The sequence below is a fragment of the Canis aureus genome, chromosome 24 (genome assembly GCF_053574225.1).
Source record: "Canis aureus isolate CA01 chromosome 24, VMU_Caureus_v.1.0, whole genome shotgun sequence".
Lineage (NCBI taxonomy): Eukaryota > Metazoa > Chordata > Mammalia > Carnivora > Canidae > Canis > Canis aureus.
In genome coordinates, this window is record NC_135634.1 from 51796344 (window position 1) to 51810976 (window position 14633).

Sequence of the window (14633 nt, forward strand, 5' to 3'; positions counted from 1 at the left end):
GAGTGGGCAGGGGCAGCTCCTTGTTTCTTGGCAGCGGAGCAGGGCCAGCCCAGCCCTAACGCTGACATTGTGAGGGCTCGTCTAATGGCTGGCGTGTTGCAGCGGGGGTGGCAAAGATGCTGGTGGAAACACAGGGCCCAAGAGAAGGGGCACTTGGGGGGTCCTGAGGTGTCTTGGCATCCGGTGGCCCAGCCTGCAGCCGAGGGCCAGGTGAGGAACCATGTACAGACCCAGGGGGGTCAGGGCGAGGGGACGGGCAGACCCAGTGCGTCAGGACAACCAGACGGAGAGAGACAGGATGGGCCCCAGGGAGCGAACCCCAGGGGGACCCAGGGCCCCGGGAAGGGCTGAGTGCTCCGCGTATGCCGAGACCCCTGCACAGCTGGCCTGGGCCCGGGCTGGACGCGTGCCGTCGGGCCGGGTGGGATGGCCAGGCCAACCCCGCCGTGGTACCTTTTCAAAATGCTGGTCGTCAAAGGAGATTCTGGCCGTGCCGGACTGTCGGACGCCAGAGCCATAGTCGGGGGCCTCTTCGTCGGCTGAAACGGGCAGGGAGCCGGGGGTCAGGGCGCTGCCTGTCCCGCAGGAGGTTTTGGCAGAGCCTGGCTGAGCCGCCAGGCAGGGCGAGGCACAGCAGCCCAACAGGCTCTGACCCGAGACGGGGCCACGGGGCGCTAACCGCAGCTCCAGAACGACTGGCTGCCCTCCAGGCACCGGCCCCAGCCTGTGCTGCTCCAGGCCCGGGAGGGGCCGCACCCCGAGACAGCTGGCTCTGACGGCCACAAACCCCACATTTCAAACCCACACTTGCGACCCACGCCCCCGGGTCCCGGCCACCCCCACCCACCCCACACTCAGACGCTCCCGCAGAGCCTCACTGGGCAGAGGCCACAGCACAGGGTCCTCCTGGTTTCACCCCCAGAATCACACTGCCCACCTGCCGCCACCCTCGCGGGCCCGCACCATCATCCACCTGGACCCTCCACGGCCCCCAAGCACCCCTCACTCCGTGCCCCACGTGCACTCCCCTCCCCTCACAGCATCCTGGGGTATCCCATGGTTTCCCATCCCGTCCTGCCGCCCAAGGCACCGTCCCGTCCCCCCAGACCCGGCTTCCGTCACCGCCCCAACCCCGACTCCAGCCACGCAGCCTAGACAGCACCCTGGGGGGCCTCTACCACCCTCTAGGGCTCCAAGCTCCTCTTCTGGGGCCCCCAGGGGGACAAAGCCTGCTGTGCTCTCTACCCCGGGTGCCGAGGGACCGGGGCTGGCCCAGGACTCGCAGGGCAGGTGGGACTTTTGTGGCCACTGGAGCTTTTTTTTTTTTTTTTTTTTGTTTCCACTGGAGCTTTTTAAAGCTGCTGCTTCTCCACCGCAGCGGTTAGACGGGGAGGGTCAACTGTGTCCACAGCATCTGCCTAGAGGGCAGGCCACTCAGTGGGACCGGCTCCCCCGGGGCTCAGCTTGGCTGCAAAGGGCCAAGACCCCCAGGGGACCGAGCCCCTCCAAGACTACAGGGACGGGGTCCCCCTGAGGAATGAGGGTGGCACCAGATGTTCCTAACACCCCTGTTCAGGGTCCTGGGGTCGTGACACCACCGTGACATGACGGGGAGGTGCTATAAAGAGCCCGTGGAAATGATGGGCTAGTGAGACTCTGGCAAAAGGGCCCCAAAGGTACAGCCAGAGCCACCTGAAGTGGCCGGGCCATCCGGGTGGGGTGCGATGACCCGAGACCTCCCCGGTGGGGGTGCTCATGCTCTGAAGCGGCCCAGCCCCACCTTGTCTGGGGCTCACTCTGCAGTATGACCCCCTGGGGGACCCAGGCCATGGGAGGGGACAGAGCGAGGCCACCGGGGACGGGATGGGGGCCCAAGGGCAAACAAGGCAGCCTCCTGCCCGGGTAAGCAGGCTCGCATCTGTGTCCTGCACTGATTTTTCGACACTTCCGCTGGGTAGGAGACTTCAAACAGGTGCCATTTATAAGGAGGCAAATCCAGGCCCTCAGGCATTCCTTCCGGGGCTTGCCTGTCCTGGGGCCGCGGCCAGGGGCAGGGGGCTCGGCAGCCAGAGGGGGTCCGCCTCTGCAGCCAGGGGGCTTGGCCTGCAGGCCCGCAGCGGAGGGAGGGCCCATGGGCCCTGGGGAGGGAGGCCGGCTCCAGAGAGGCCGGGGGTCTGAAGGGGAGCCCAGTGGGGAGGCTGGAGAGAGGCTCTGAGAGCTCTCCCGGGGCCCAGGGTCTGCACACCCACGGGGGGCGGGGGGGGCTTGGGGGCGGCGGGGAGCTGGGAGGGAGCACCACTCTGCACCAGGCTGGGGTCTGGGGCCCCGAGCTCCCGTGGGCTCCGCCTACACAGTGTCGGGCGTCGGGGGGCCCGAAGACCCGACCCAGGAGAGTCTGGAAGGAAGGAGCCCAGAGCTGGGTGGCGGGGGCTTCCCCTGGAGCGCCCTCCCATGCACCGGCAGCCGGTGTGCCCACAGGGGCGGGGGCTGAATGGAGGCCAGTGGCATGCTGGCCACCTCGGGGTGCCCACGGGGACCTCCCACCGGGCCGCCCACACGCACCTGAGGTGGCCTGCACGGCCACGCGGAGGAAGCCCTTCACCTCTCCCTTCTCGCTGACGACGGCCACGCGGTGCACCAGGGGGACGGGGTACAGCAGGTTGCTCAGGTAGACGAAGGCCCTGCGGGGAGCAGAGGCCAGGGTCAGGGCCCTCCCGGCGCGCGCTGGGAGCGGCGCTGGCGGCAGCGGGGCCCGGGCTCACGACACAACACTGCGAAGCAGAGCCAGGCGCAAAGCAGCCGGGGCGGCGAGCAGGCAGGATGGGCAGGGGCTGTGCTGGGTGGGGGTGGGAGGGGGGTCCGCGGGCTGCAGAGGACACAGGAGGCGGCAGAGGGACAGAGGAGGAGGAGGGCGTGCGCAGGGCGGGCAGAGAGCAAGTGCGGAGTGGGGCTGGCACGGGGCAAAGCCCGCAGGGCCGTACCCGCTGTCTGAGAGCTGAGGAGGGAGGTTTCAGCCTGCTTCAAGGAGGAGGAGGACCTGGGGACCCGGCCACGCCGAGCTCGGACCCCCACACTGGCACACCGCCCCATCCCAGTGACCCCTGACCTCAGGGCCCCACGGAGGGCTCCTATGGTGGATTACGGCTCTTGGTTCCTTCTCAGACCCTTCCAGGAACACAGCGGGTGGGAGCTCACGGTGCCCGCCGACGGGCACCCCCCCAGCTCCGTGCCAGAGAAGTTGGCTGAGCAGAGCCCTGAGGGCACCCCCAGACCGCACGGCAGTGCTTGCTGAGCCTGCCCGCCACCCCCAGAGGGCCCAGAGCCCTTCCCATCCCAAGCTGTGCCCCCAGCAAGTGGCAGGACAGGCTGGGCAGTGGCCATGTCACCCAGGTGTCTGCCACACTCCCTGAGCTAGCCAAGGTGCAGACGTCACACGGGCTGCTGGGAGGACTAAAGGGACCTGGAAGGCCCGGCCATCCAGCCAGGTGTGCAGGTGGATGGGGAGCACAATTCCTCCCTGCTCAGGGCACCTTCCCGAGGGGACCCCTGGCCCCGGACAGGCGGGCCCGTGAGCCCAATCCCGGTGAGAACCTGCAGCTCTTCAAGCTTCAGCGCAGGACCCGCCCCCACCCTGCTCTCCCCGCAGGCCCCAGGGGATGGGCAACTCCTGCTGCAGCCCTGAGCTCCCAGGAGGGTCCTGGGGCGGCTGGGGGGCTCCAGGGGAGGGGTACAGCTTGGGCAAAGGTGGGCAGGGTCTGGACACAGAAGGGTCGGACGTGTGGGGGAGCAGGTGCAGAGGCGGGGTGAGGGAGGCCCAGGGCCTCAGCCAGGGAGAACAGAGGAGGTTATGGAAGCAAGAGCAACAGTGGGGGTGGGGGTGGGGGCGAAGGGGAGGTGGGGGAGGGGAGGGCACACTCTGCAGGCCAGGTGGGGGCTGGCACCGGGGTGCACGGCCCAGGGAGGAGCTGGGAGGAGGAGGAGAGCTGTCACCCCAGCCCCGGCCCCCCTCAGCTTGCTCAGAGGTCAGACACCATCCAGCAGAGCTCCCAGAGGACACCCTACGACTGCCATTCCCCGAGGGCCCCATTCGAGGCCCTGGTGCCCGCCCCCCTCAGGTGCACCCACTCCCGCTGGCCCTCTGCCCACCGGTCAGAAACCCGAGCACCTTCCTGGCTCTTCTCTCAACTGCACTGCTTCTCCCCAAACATCTCTCTGGAGTACCAGCCGCCCTTCTGCTTCCCCTGCGGCCCCCACGGCAGCCAGAGGAGGCTCCAGGCTCCCACCAGGCTCCCACCCGCCCTGCGTGCTGGCCGAGCCCCGCCACCCAGCCACCCCGTCTCCCGGGACACCCCAGGTGCTCTGCCCCTCCCGCCACCCAGCGAGGCCCGTTCCCACCTCTGCTCCCAGCCCCCACGTCACAGAACTCCTCACGGCCACCTGGTTATCTGATTCGGCCGTGGGTCTGTCTCTGCCAACTGTCTCTCGCTTCCTGGGCACCTCCCAGACCAAGACAGGTGCCAGCGAGAGGGGAAGGGTGTGCTGCCCCAGGGGGCTCAGTGTCACCCTGGGCTGCCCCCCTCCCCGGGGCGGAGGAAGCCCCCCTACCCTGGCCAAATGCGCCCTCCGACAACACCCCGGAGGAGGACCGTTCTGAGGGAACTCCTTGTCCTCTTGGGGAACTCACTGAAGGGCAGCCGTGGGGATGGATGTGTGGGCATTTCTGCCGGAGTCGGGCAGGGGCGGGGGCAGGGGTGAGGCTGCTGGCAGAAGCCGAAAGGAACCGGGGCTCAGAGAGCAGAACCCCCCTTGCTGCAACGGCAGAGGGCATCCCGTGGACAGGTCCCGCCCAGGGTTGGCTGGTGGGCCTCTCCCAGCACCCACCCGGGAAGGGGTCGGGGTGGCCTGCCCGCCCCCCGGGCCCCTGGAATCCTGGTGAAGGGCCTTTGCTTGGAATCGGGGGCGTGTGTGTGTATATGCGGGGGGGGGAGGGCGGCCACGAAAGGAGCAAGGCCTTGAGGTCGGAAGGGGACGTGGAGGGAGCCCAGGGCTCAGGCTGCAGGAACGGGCCCAGATCCCGTTCGGGCCCCTGGCTGGGCCCCACCTGGCCATCCCAGCACGTCGGAGAGCTAAAGGGACCGAGCGGGACAGCCCCAAGCCCACCTCCCAGGGAAAGGCGTCTTTCCTGGGGCAGGGCCCACTGCGGAAAGCCCCGTGTTGGGAGGCAGAGAGGCACTGGGGGGGGCTCCCGGGGGCCCCGGGCACGGATGGAGGGGCAACGTCTATACTCAACAGGACGACCTCAGAAGCAGGGCCACTGTAGGCCAGGCCCCGGGCCCCACACCCCACACCAGGGTCCTTAATCAGTAGAACCCCTGGGAGGAGAACCACCGAGCCACGAGGTGAGCCAGGGTCAGGCCACCTGGGATCCCCTGGCCCGGGGCTACCTTCCTGGACGGCTCAGGGGGGCGATACTGAGCACGACCCCTCCCCCTTTCCGAGCCCTCAGGGTCCATGCCCACCCACGTCCTGACTCTCCTCCCCCGTTCCTAACAAAGGCCAGGCCAGAGACAGACTGAGGCGGAGGGCAGGGCCGGTCCAGGTCAGGAGGCCAGGCCGTGGCACGCAGGCCCTGTCCCCGGGCCTCACTTCACAAAAGCTCTTCCCGAGTGGACGCTCTCCACCATGCTGCCCACCCGCGGGTCCCTGTGGCTCCGCAGATCTGAGGTTCCCGCAAACCAGCTGGAGGCTGGGCCTCTCATGACCCCAAGGCCCGCATCGTCCCACTGGTGGCCCGTGGGTGCAGAGCCGTGACGCAGTCCTACGAGCCCACACCCCTGCGCTCACTAGGGGCCCGGACGACACGGCGGTGCTGCCGGCCACCGGGCAGCAGGTGCGCCCACAGCCGGTCAGTTCCCAAGGTCCTACCCCTCACGTCTGGGCGGTGGGAGCGGGGCTGCCCTGACCCACGGCACGTCGTATTCCCCTCCTAGGGGTGCGTCTCAGATGGCACCTCACAGCCGGGGTGCCAGGGCGTCGGTACCCCCTCGCGGATCAACGCACGAGGCTCACGGACAGAAAGGAAGGCGCCCGGGGCGGGGGTTTAAACCCACAGGCTGGCTCCTCTCCAGCCCCGGTGGATGCAGACGCCACGCTCAACGCCCACCTGCTCAACTCACACAGCTGATTGCTTAAGTAGATCAACTCTTCCCCGATCCGTTAGGATTTCCTTCTGCCAGAGGAGAAGGAAGACGCGAGTATCCGTGGCATCGAGGACCACAAAGCCCGAGTTCAGATCCTTAGACAAGATGCATCCTATTTGTGCTCCCAGAGGCAGGGCCTCCGAGGGCTGGGGGCCTCCCCCTGATTGGAGGTGGGGGTTATGCCATGAAAAGACCCTTGGGGTCCCTTCCCCTCCTCTCCTGCCGTAACCCAGCTGCGAGTGAACGCACACGCGCATGCTCCCCTCGGGCGCCCAGGTGGGACGCTCCCTCAAGGTAATAGGGCATCCGGTGCCAGATGCTGGGTCCGCTCTCCTTGCCACCCCTAATCCCCGAGACCTAACCTTGAGATGGTGGTGGGCACTGCTGGGGACCCCTGGGGCCCAGCAGCCTCCAAGGGCTGCGAGCCGAGGCTGGACGACCCCTGCACCCCTGGCCGACCTCACCCCGAGCAACTGAAGCCAGGACACCAGGGAGGGCACCCGCGGCACAGACGCTGGCCTCCCCTTCATGCCCCGTAAGTGCCAGAAACAGCCTGACATCAGGAGCAGCCACTCAGGGGCCCCGCCAGCCACGGGGCACCCACTGCACCCCGATGGGTTCATAGCCTCGCCGGCAAAGATTCGGGCTGAGCGGCCCGGCACACAGAGGGACCCAGCTGGGAGCCGAGGGACCGGCCGTGCCCGCCCGGGGGGCCTGGTGCCGACACAGAGCAAGTCAGCACTTTTCCAGGCAGAGTCTGGAACATGTCCCTGGGTGTGTGTGGGGCGGTCCCCCACCCCCTTTCCCTGCCCCATTTCCCCGGACCCTCCATCCCCCGCCGCCAGCCCCTCGCCCTCCTCCCTGCAGCTCCCGGCCCGTCTAGCTTCTGCGAGCGGTGCTCCCGGCAGGGAGGAGAATCGGGGTCGGGGAACCCAGAGCCCCCGGGCCCAGCCCACCTCCCCACTTCACCTGGCACCCCAGACCACCAGAGGGAGAGGCCACTGGGGGGCTAACCCCGGCCGTGGGTGAGGAGCCCACGGTCAAGACGTGGGGGGGCCCACGCGGGGGAGGACACCTTGAAGCAGGCTGAAACCCGCCCCGAGAGAGAGAGAGAAGGCGGCAGAGCGGCAGAGCCAGGGCTGAGTGTGGCGGGAGGGGAGGAGGCAGGGCTAACCACGAGATTGGTGAGGTGCAGAGACGCATGCTGGGGCCAGGGAAGCCTTTCCGAAGGGAGACAAGAGTGGGCGCCCCAATCCTGCTTAAGCTTTGGAGAGAGAGCCAGCAGCTACCAGAAGGATGAAAGGAAACCAAAGATGGGTCCTTCTCAGGGCCTGGGCCTGCACAGCTGCTGCGCGGGAGAAGCCAATTCTTGCCAAACCAAAAAGATGGGGACGTTTCCAAGTGAAGCCCTTTGCAGGCCGCCCGCCGTATGGGGGGCTGGCCTCTCACGGATGACTTTACTTTGGTTGGGTTGTTTCGTGACATCTCAGATCCACAGAGGGGGGGAGTGTTGGAAGGACCCAGCTCTTTCTGGCTGAGACTGCAGAGCCCACACCCCGTTTCTCCCGGTGCCCTCGCTCCCCTGCGCCCTGAGCCCACGCCTACCTGACACGGGGGCTCCCCGGGGCTTCCCAGAGGCCTGCATGGAGCTGGGCCCCGGGGCGGCACGCCCTGTCGGGCCCCGCAGAGCGGGAGGCCCAGACCCGGGGCGCCTTGCGGGGTCAGAGCCCCACGTTTTTATCCAGGAGGCCAGCATGTCACGCTCGTGGAAAACTAATCGAATAAATGCGTGACATGCCCCCGCGGGAAGCTGCTTCCTCCTGTGGGACATGTTGGTGGGGCTTTCACTCCAGGGTCTGCACCCAAGGGCTCCCCGTGGGAACCCCCCTTCTCTGGGGGCCAGCTTCCGGGACTGGTTGCTCCGAGGTCAAGACTTGCAAACGCTCCCAGCGGCCTGGCCCAAGGAAGTGATGTCCAACTCAGCAAGGGTCGCTGTTGGAGCCGTCTGACCCCTCTTATATGCGTGACATCTACACGCAGCTGCTTCGTGAGCCAGATGCTCCACGACTGCAGCTAGGGTTCTAGATCTTTCCTTCGCCCGTTTTGCTTCCATTCCACAGCAATAAAAGCATGAATGGCAGCTGTATCTGCCCAACCTGCCGGCAAGGTCTGGGCTGCCCCGGGGCCTCTGCCCCACCTCCTGCCCTTGGGCTCCCGCTTCTGTCCAGAAAGTGAAGCGGGGCCGCTCTGCAAAGGGCACGTCCCCTGAGGGCACGGGCCACGTGTGCCGTCTCCCGCCATGACGGCCAGGAGGCCGGGGGAGCGAAGGCTCAGGGAGAGGCAGGGCCCCCGGGGCCCCAGGCTTTGGAGGCAGACCCCGCCCTGCCTGAGGCCAGCCTCCCTTCCCGCCCTCTGGGACCGCGTCCTCTACCTTCTGCTCCTTCTCCCGGAGGGAGCGGCACGGACAGCAACCCAGCAGCCTCCGCCTCTCGGGCCATAGCAGGAGAAGGCACAGAGGGAAGCGGAGCCGGCCCCGCTGGTGGTGGGTGCCGAGACGCAAACCCCCACTTGCCCAGATGTCCCCATGGGCCCTGCTCGAGGACTCCTCCCAGGGTTCTAGAGCCTGTCTGCAGAAGGAGCTCCGCCCGCACGGAGCCGGATGGCCGTGCTCCGGGTGCACCCCGACTCTCCCTGCTGGGCACACTCCAGGATGGTCAGGAGCCCTCTCGCTCCCTCACGCCCTCTCCTTGGGGAGGCCAGCCCCTCGGCCTGCCTCGGCCTGCCTTGGCCTGGGGGGTCTGGGGGAGCTGCCCCTGCATACCGGGGGCCACGCCCTGACGGCGGTCAAATTGTGCCCGCAGCAGTGCTCCTGCGCAAAAGAGCTGGTTCCTTCCCAGCATGCCGTCCTCGACCTCACCAACCTTCCTACTAAACTGAACAGGGGGGGCCGGTCGTAAAACGGGTCCCGGCCGTCGCACAGCGCGTGCTCCGGAAAGACGTCGTCCTCCAGGTCCTCCTCCTCCTCCTCCTCCTCCTCCTCCTCCTCCTCCTCCTCCCCCACGCTCTGCTCCTCGGCAGGCTCGGTGGCGTCGGAGTCGGGGCTCGAGAAGGTGGGGGAGGGGGTGAGAGCAGCCATGCGCTCGCTCATGCATGTGTTGAGAAGAGGGTAGCTGTTGCAGCCAGAGATGACTGAACTGAGGTTAGTACGACAAGACAGAGAGAAGTTAACACCAGCTACTCGCAGGGACGGACAGGGGTGGGGGCGGGGGGCTTCTGTTTAAAACCAAAACCAAACACACAGACCATCAGGAATGCTGCTTTCAGAGACAAGAGAACCAAAAGTGCACCCCCGTCCCCAGGCTTGGAAAGAAACCGCATGTGTGGCCCGTGGAAGGCTACGGAAAGTTCTGGAAAGCCCCCCGCTGGCTGGCGTGATCCTGGCCAGGTGTGGCTGAGGTCGTGTGAGGACCGGGTGGCTCAGGAAGCCTGACCAGCCACCTACTCACACCCGTGGACACGTGCAACCTGGCGGCCACAGCCCCGCAGCAGGCGTCGGTGGCAATGCGGAGACCCCGTGCCCTCCCCGGTCCCCCAGGTTACAGGGCCCACTGGTCTGTGGACAGGAGTGGCTGGGGGGTGGGGAGCCTCGGACCCAGGAAGGTCGAGGACAGGGGAGTCAAGGGGGGAAGGGCCTCTTGCTGGGGTCCCCCAGCTGGGGGGCTCGGCCTCGGGAGGAGGCCCCGTCCCTGCCCCCACCACCTTCTCTCTCTCTCTCTCACTCTCTCTCTCAGCCCAGGGAGGGAAGGAGGCGCCCACCTGCCCACCAGCCGGAACCAGGGAAAGCGGTCGTAGAAGGGGTCTCCGCCCGTCACCACGTTGTCACAGTCCTCGATGACACTGGAGGGCACCTCTGCCGCCCGGTCGTACATCTCCCGCATCAGGTCCAGGCGCTGCCTGCAGGGGCACAGAGAACACCGTGGGCCTCGGCGGAGCGTCCGGCACGGCTCTGGCCACCGCTCAGCGTCATCCGGGGGCCAACGCGGTCGTCACACTCGGGATGGGGCGTCCTGTGCGGAGCCCTTAGCGCTCAACGGTGCGATAGGATACAGACACGGGAAAATGATCATCCCCAGAAAAACCAACATGCTGAAGGAGAAAGGAAGTGCTGTCCCTTCCCCCCGGGACTGGGGAGTGACGGGCATGCCCTGTTCGCCCGCGGGAGGGTGGGGAGGGACCGTGAGCCTGGGCTTCTGCTCGCACGAGTCTCACGGGGAAGGAATGCGTGGAGGGGTGTGCCCGGGTAGGACTGCGAGTGTGCACTAGTGGCACCTTCCGCTCCCTGTGTTTTACGACATCGAGACATCCCTGGGGGCTCCCTGGCTGGGCCAGCCAGCGACCGACTTGCGGGTGAGCCCCCGTCACTGAGCCGCACTCTCTGCCCGGAATCACCCTGGGGTCAGGCATTGGGCCACGGGGCTGCCCTGTGTCCTGAGGTCTCCAGAATAACTCAACCAGGCCGGTCTCAGCAGATGGCCCTGCCCGCGGTGGCCGAGGACTCGCCTGGCTCTGCGCCCATGTGCCTCCCTCCCGGCGCCATGGCCCTGCCTCTGTGCACAGCCCCACGTCCAGGGCACCTCAAGCCGCGTTAGACCTTCCTGTGTCTCTCACAGGGACGCTGCGCCCCCCCGTCCAGCCCCCGCCATCTCCCCCGGGGATCCCGACGGCCCGGGGTGGGGAGGCTCCAGGCTGAGCTCTTCTGAGGACGCAGCCCTGCTCGGTGCGCTCCGAGACCCCTCACCTGCACCCCCTAGGGGCTGGCTGGCTTGTCCCGAAGCTCTGCTGGCCCCGTACCCCCTCCCGCCACCCCCCCGCCTCATCCACCCCTTCCTCCAGGAAAGCACAGTAGGCTTTACCCCTGCGTCGGTAGAAGGAGAACATGGACTCGATAATAACGCTTTTCCTCTTGATATTTAAAGCAATTACGGCAAGAGAAACGAGCACACGGACACCGGAGCGCCGTGACTGAGCCCACCCCGTGCCTGCCCCGCCCCAGCCCGCACCTGAGCTTCTCCAGCGTCCAGTAGTGGGTGGCCCCGTTCTTCTGGTCTTGGACCTCCACGGCCACGATGGTGCGCGGGAAGGGGCGAGTCTCCCGGTCTTTGGCGGCCTCTGGGGGCAGCAGGTCCGGCGGCAGCGGGGAGTAGAGCGTGTCGGTGAGGAGGACAAACTGGAACTGGACCTGTGGTGGGCGGGAGACGATCGCCGTCAGCCCTGGGTGGGTGCGTCCGTCGGATGCAGCTCACCGGCTGCTCCCTGAGCGGGAGGGACGCCCGCCCACCCGGGGCCGCCCCCCGGGCCTCGCTCACTCTGCCCAGCGCTCTAAGGGGGCCAGGTCTGCTGTGCGCTCCCCGGGGGGGGGGCAGGGACGCCCGGCACCGGGTCCGCTGCATGCAGTGCTGCGTGAGGGGGGCAGCGGGCAGCGGGGCAGGAGCCCACCTTCTTCTTGAGCTCCACGCTAATGGCGTTGGCTTCCTTGAGGAAGATGGCGTTGCCCCACAGCAGGTCCCGCAGCGACGTGAACTGGTACCACTTCCACTTCCGGAAGGCCCAGAGCGCCAGCTCACACTCCCTCTCCGTCCACTGGACTGTGGGGAGAGGCGCCCGTGCTCATCACGGAAAGGCCACGACGCCCCCCTCTGCCCAGGCCCGGGGCTCTGTGCTTGGACCCCAGGCTCACATGCACCGTTCTGGGCGCTCGGAAGGAAGGGGAACTGGCAGAAAGGCCTGAAAGGCTCCGTGTGCCCCCCGAGAGGCGGACCAGACCTGGAGCAGCCGGAGGGCCCGCCTGGTAAGCTAGACAGGGCCGCCCACTGCACAGGGAGAGCCCCATGGGGGCCGCGGGGGGGGGCCTGTGCCCACAGGAGGGCAGCCAGGAGGGCCACCCAGGGCTCAGCCCCACACCCCGACCCGGCTCACACACCTTTGCCCGCTGGCACCCCAGGAGAAGGGAAGCAGGGGCCCCAGGAGGGGAGCCTGGGAGCCCGGCCGCCCTCCTCCAGCGCTCCTGCCCCGAGGGAAGGGGCCTCCCAGGGTAGGTGATGCCACACAAGGGGAGGCCAAGGTCACATGAGCACAAAGTCCTGAGAGGCCGACCAGAGGCCATACAGGACCTGAACCCAGGGCCTGACTCCACCCCGTCTGCCCTGCCTGTGGCCCCCTTCATGCCCAAGGAGGCCTGAGGTCAGCGGGGCAAGGGGGGCGTTCAGTAGGGATCCTGAGGGAGGAGCAGTGACCTAGGCTGGGAGGGGCACCAGCCCCATGCAGGCGGGACGGCGAGTCAGGCAGCACCTGGCTGCCCTGCTTCCAAGCGGTTCCCACCCGGACCGGCGAGCATGAGCTACCACCGCACAGCCTCCCCCGAGCCCCGGCACCGTGGGAGCCCCCCCGGGGGACAAGGAGGCCTCTCCTGCGGGGTGGCCCGGGACCCCAGGGCAAAGGAGCGGCCCGGGGGCTCTCCGTCCAGGCCCCTTCCCCAGCCCGAGGCCCGGGTGCTGCCAGCTGAGAGCCCCTCACCTTCGTCCTCCGGCTCTTCCTCCTCCTCGTTCACCTCAGGGTAGTACCTGGAGTCCATCTGCTTCTGCAGGGCCTCCAGCTTGCTCTCGTAGTCCTGGCCACGGAAACGGCACTGAGGGCCCGCGCGGAGACCAGGACCCTGGCCGCCCTCCTGCCGCGGGGACCCAGCCCCCAACCCCGGCCGGCGGGCGGGGCTGCGCTCACCAGCCTCTGCTGCTCCAGCAGGTACGTGGCCTCCTCCCGCTCGCGGCGGTACTGGTCCTCCAGCTCCTGGAGCCTGCGGGAGCGGGCAGGGGTGAGGGTGCGGCGGGGAGAGCGCGCGGGGCGGGGCGGCCACCCCCAGCTCGGGCCTCACCTCTGCTCCATCTCCTGCTTCATGTCAATGCCCTGCTTCTCCAGCAGCTCACGCTGGGCGAAGGCCCAGTCCACGGGCTCGGCAGGCGTCTCTGCGCAGGGCGTGCGCTCGCGCTCCTGCCTCGCCTGCTCGGGATGGTTGAATCGGAACACGTGGCTCTTTCCCATGATGATGCGGTTGCCTGGGGGACAAGCGAGGCCGGCAATGGAGGGGGGCTGTGGCCTTGGAGTAGCCAAAGGGGACGAGGGCAGGGAGAGGGGGAAGGTGGAGCACGGGTGCTGGCTCCGCTGGTCCTCGCAGGTCCCCGCTCTGCACCAGCCAGCACCTGCCCTATGGCCGGGACCTCACTGTCCCCCCAAGCCCAGCCCCTCAGTGTCCAGCCATGCTGGCCTCCCCCCGTGCCCTGGCCCCGCACGCTCCTCCACCCCCGGGGCTGTGCTCGGCTCCTCTGTAGGCCACAGCGTGGGCTCCAGGCCTTCCCTGCCCATTGGCCTCCCCATGGGCTGGAGCAGGGCAGGGGCCGTCTGTGTGTGGTGGGTCCTCCCTAAGGCCTCCCTCTGCTCCCCAGCCACCTTGGCCGGCCACCCTCAGCTGGTCACCGCTCTGCCCTCCCTGCCCTCGGGCCCTGATTACAGCCAGGCCCAGCTGCCAGGAGGGACACACCAAGCTGAGGCCTGTCCTCCTGGCGCAGGCCCTGCCCCGCATGCACGGACCCCAGGCCCCGTCCTGAAGCAGCAGGGGAGAAGGGCCCAGCGTGTGCACGCCCCAGCCATACCTGACCGCAGGATGCTAGGCTCCGTGACTTTCTTGCCATTGACATAGGTGTCTGCGCCCTCGCAGGGCTCCAGGGTCACCACGGCTGTAGGATGGAGAGGAGGACTGTGAGGGACGGTCATCCTGGGTGGTCACGCCCTCTGGCCACCGGCAGGGCTCGGCCCACCTGGCCACCCAGGTGGCCCCCAGCAGGCCTCTCTCCTCCCTGCTGGCTGCAGAGCCTGACTGTCGGCAGACAGTACCGCGTTTGGGCCCCGAGGAAGCCCGCGGAGGGCTGAGCCTCACACAACAGATGAGGAGCGTGACACACAGGGAGAGGCGCACGTGCCCGAGTCAGAGAACCAGGACGGCCGCGAGGGTCTCCACGGAGGCATGGGCGGGAAATAGTGGCTGGAGTCCCAGAGCCCCCCGGAGCTTAGTGCCCACACACCCAGCGGAGGGCAGGCTCTGGGACAGAATTCTGGGAGTGCCGACGTCCCCAACACCGTTTAAGGCCGTCATCCTGAAATGTCCCCGTCACAGTGGGCTGCAGCCAGACACTTGCCAGGGAGAAGCCTGGTGCTGGGGGCCATGGGCACCGTGACGCCACATGGACACAGCAGCTGCCTCCCTGAGAGGGCCACACCCAAGATGGGCAACAGGGAGAGACGGGCAGGCGGGCTGGGTCATGGACAGATGGCCACCCCGAGGCCCCCCCGGAAAGTGTGGTCCAAAATTAGCTCTCCACCCCT

The 14633-nt window shown here is 67.8% G+C and overlaps 1 protein-coding gene across 24 annotated transcripts in view; it reads right to left on the reverse strand.

The window, feature by feature from the left end:
- KIF1A (kinesin family member 1A) overlaps positions 1–14633 on the reverse strand; it is an 88925-nt gene that overhangs the window by 26492 nt on the left and 47800 nt on the right. For 11 of the 24 annotated variants that reach the window (XM_077869541.1, XM_077869540.1, XM_077869539.1 and 8 more), the window contains 9 exons: positions 13904–13987; positions 13129–13309; positions 12978–13050; positions 12774–12867; positions 11697–11845; positions 11261–11439; positions 10017–10154; positions 2563–2681; positions 454–539 (listed from right to left, as the gene is read on the reverse strand). In XM_077869541.1, coding sequence (XP_077725667.1) covers positions 454–539; positions 2563–2681; positions 10017–10154; positions 11261–11439; positions 11697–11845; positions 12774–12867; positions 12978–13050; positions 13129–13309; positions 13904–13987 — 1103 coding nt within the window. Of the gene's footprint in view, positions 1–453; positions 540–2562; positions 2682–9121; positions 9395–10016; positions 10155–11260; positions 11440–11696; positions 11846–12773; positions 12868–12977; positions 13051–13128; positions 13310–13903; positions 13988–14633 lie in introns of all 24 variants that reach the window. The other 13 variants (XM_077869530.1, XM_077869527.1, XM_077869525.1 and 10 more) reach the window with 2 other exon arrangements.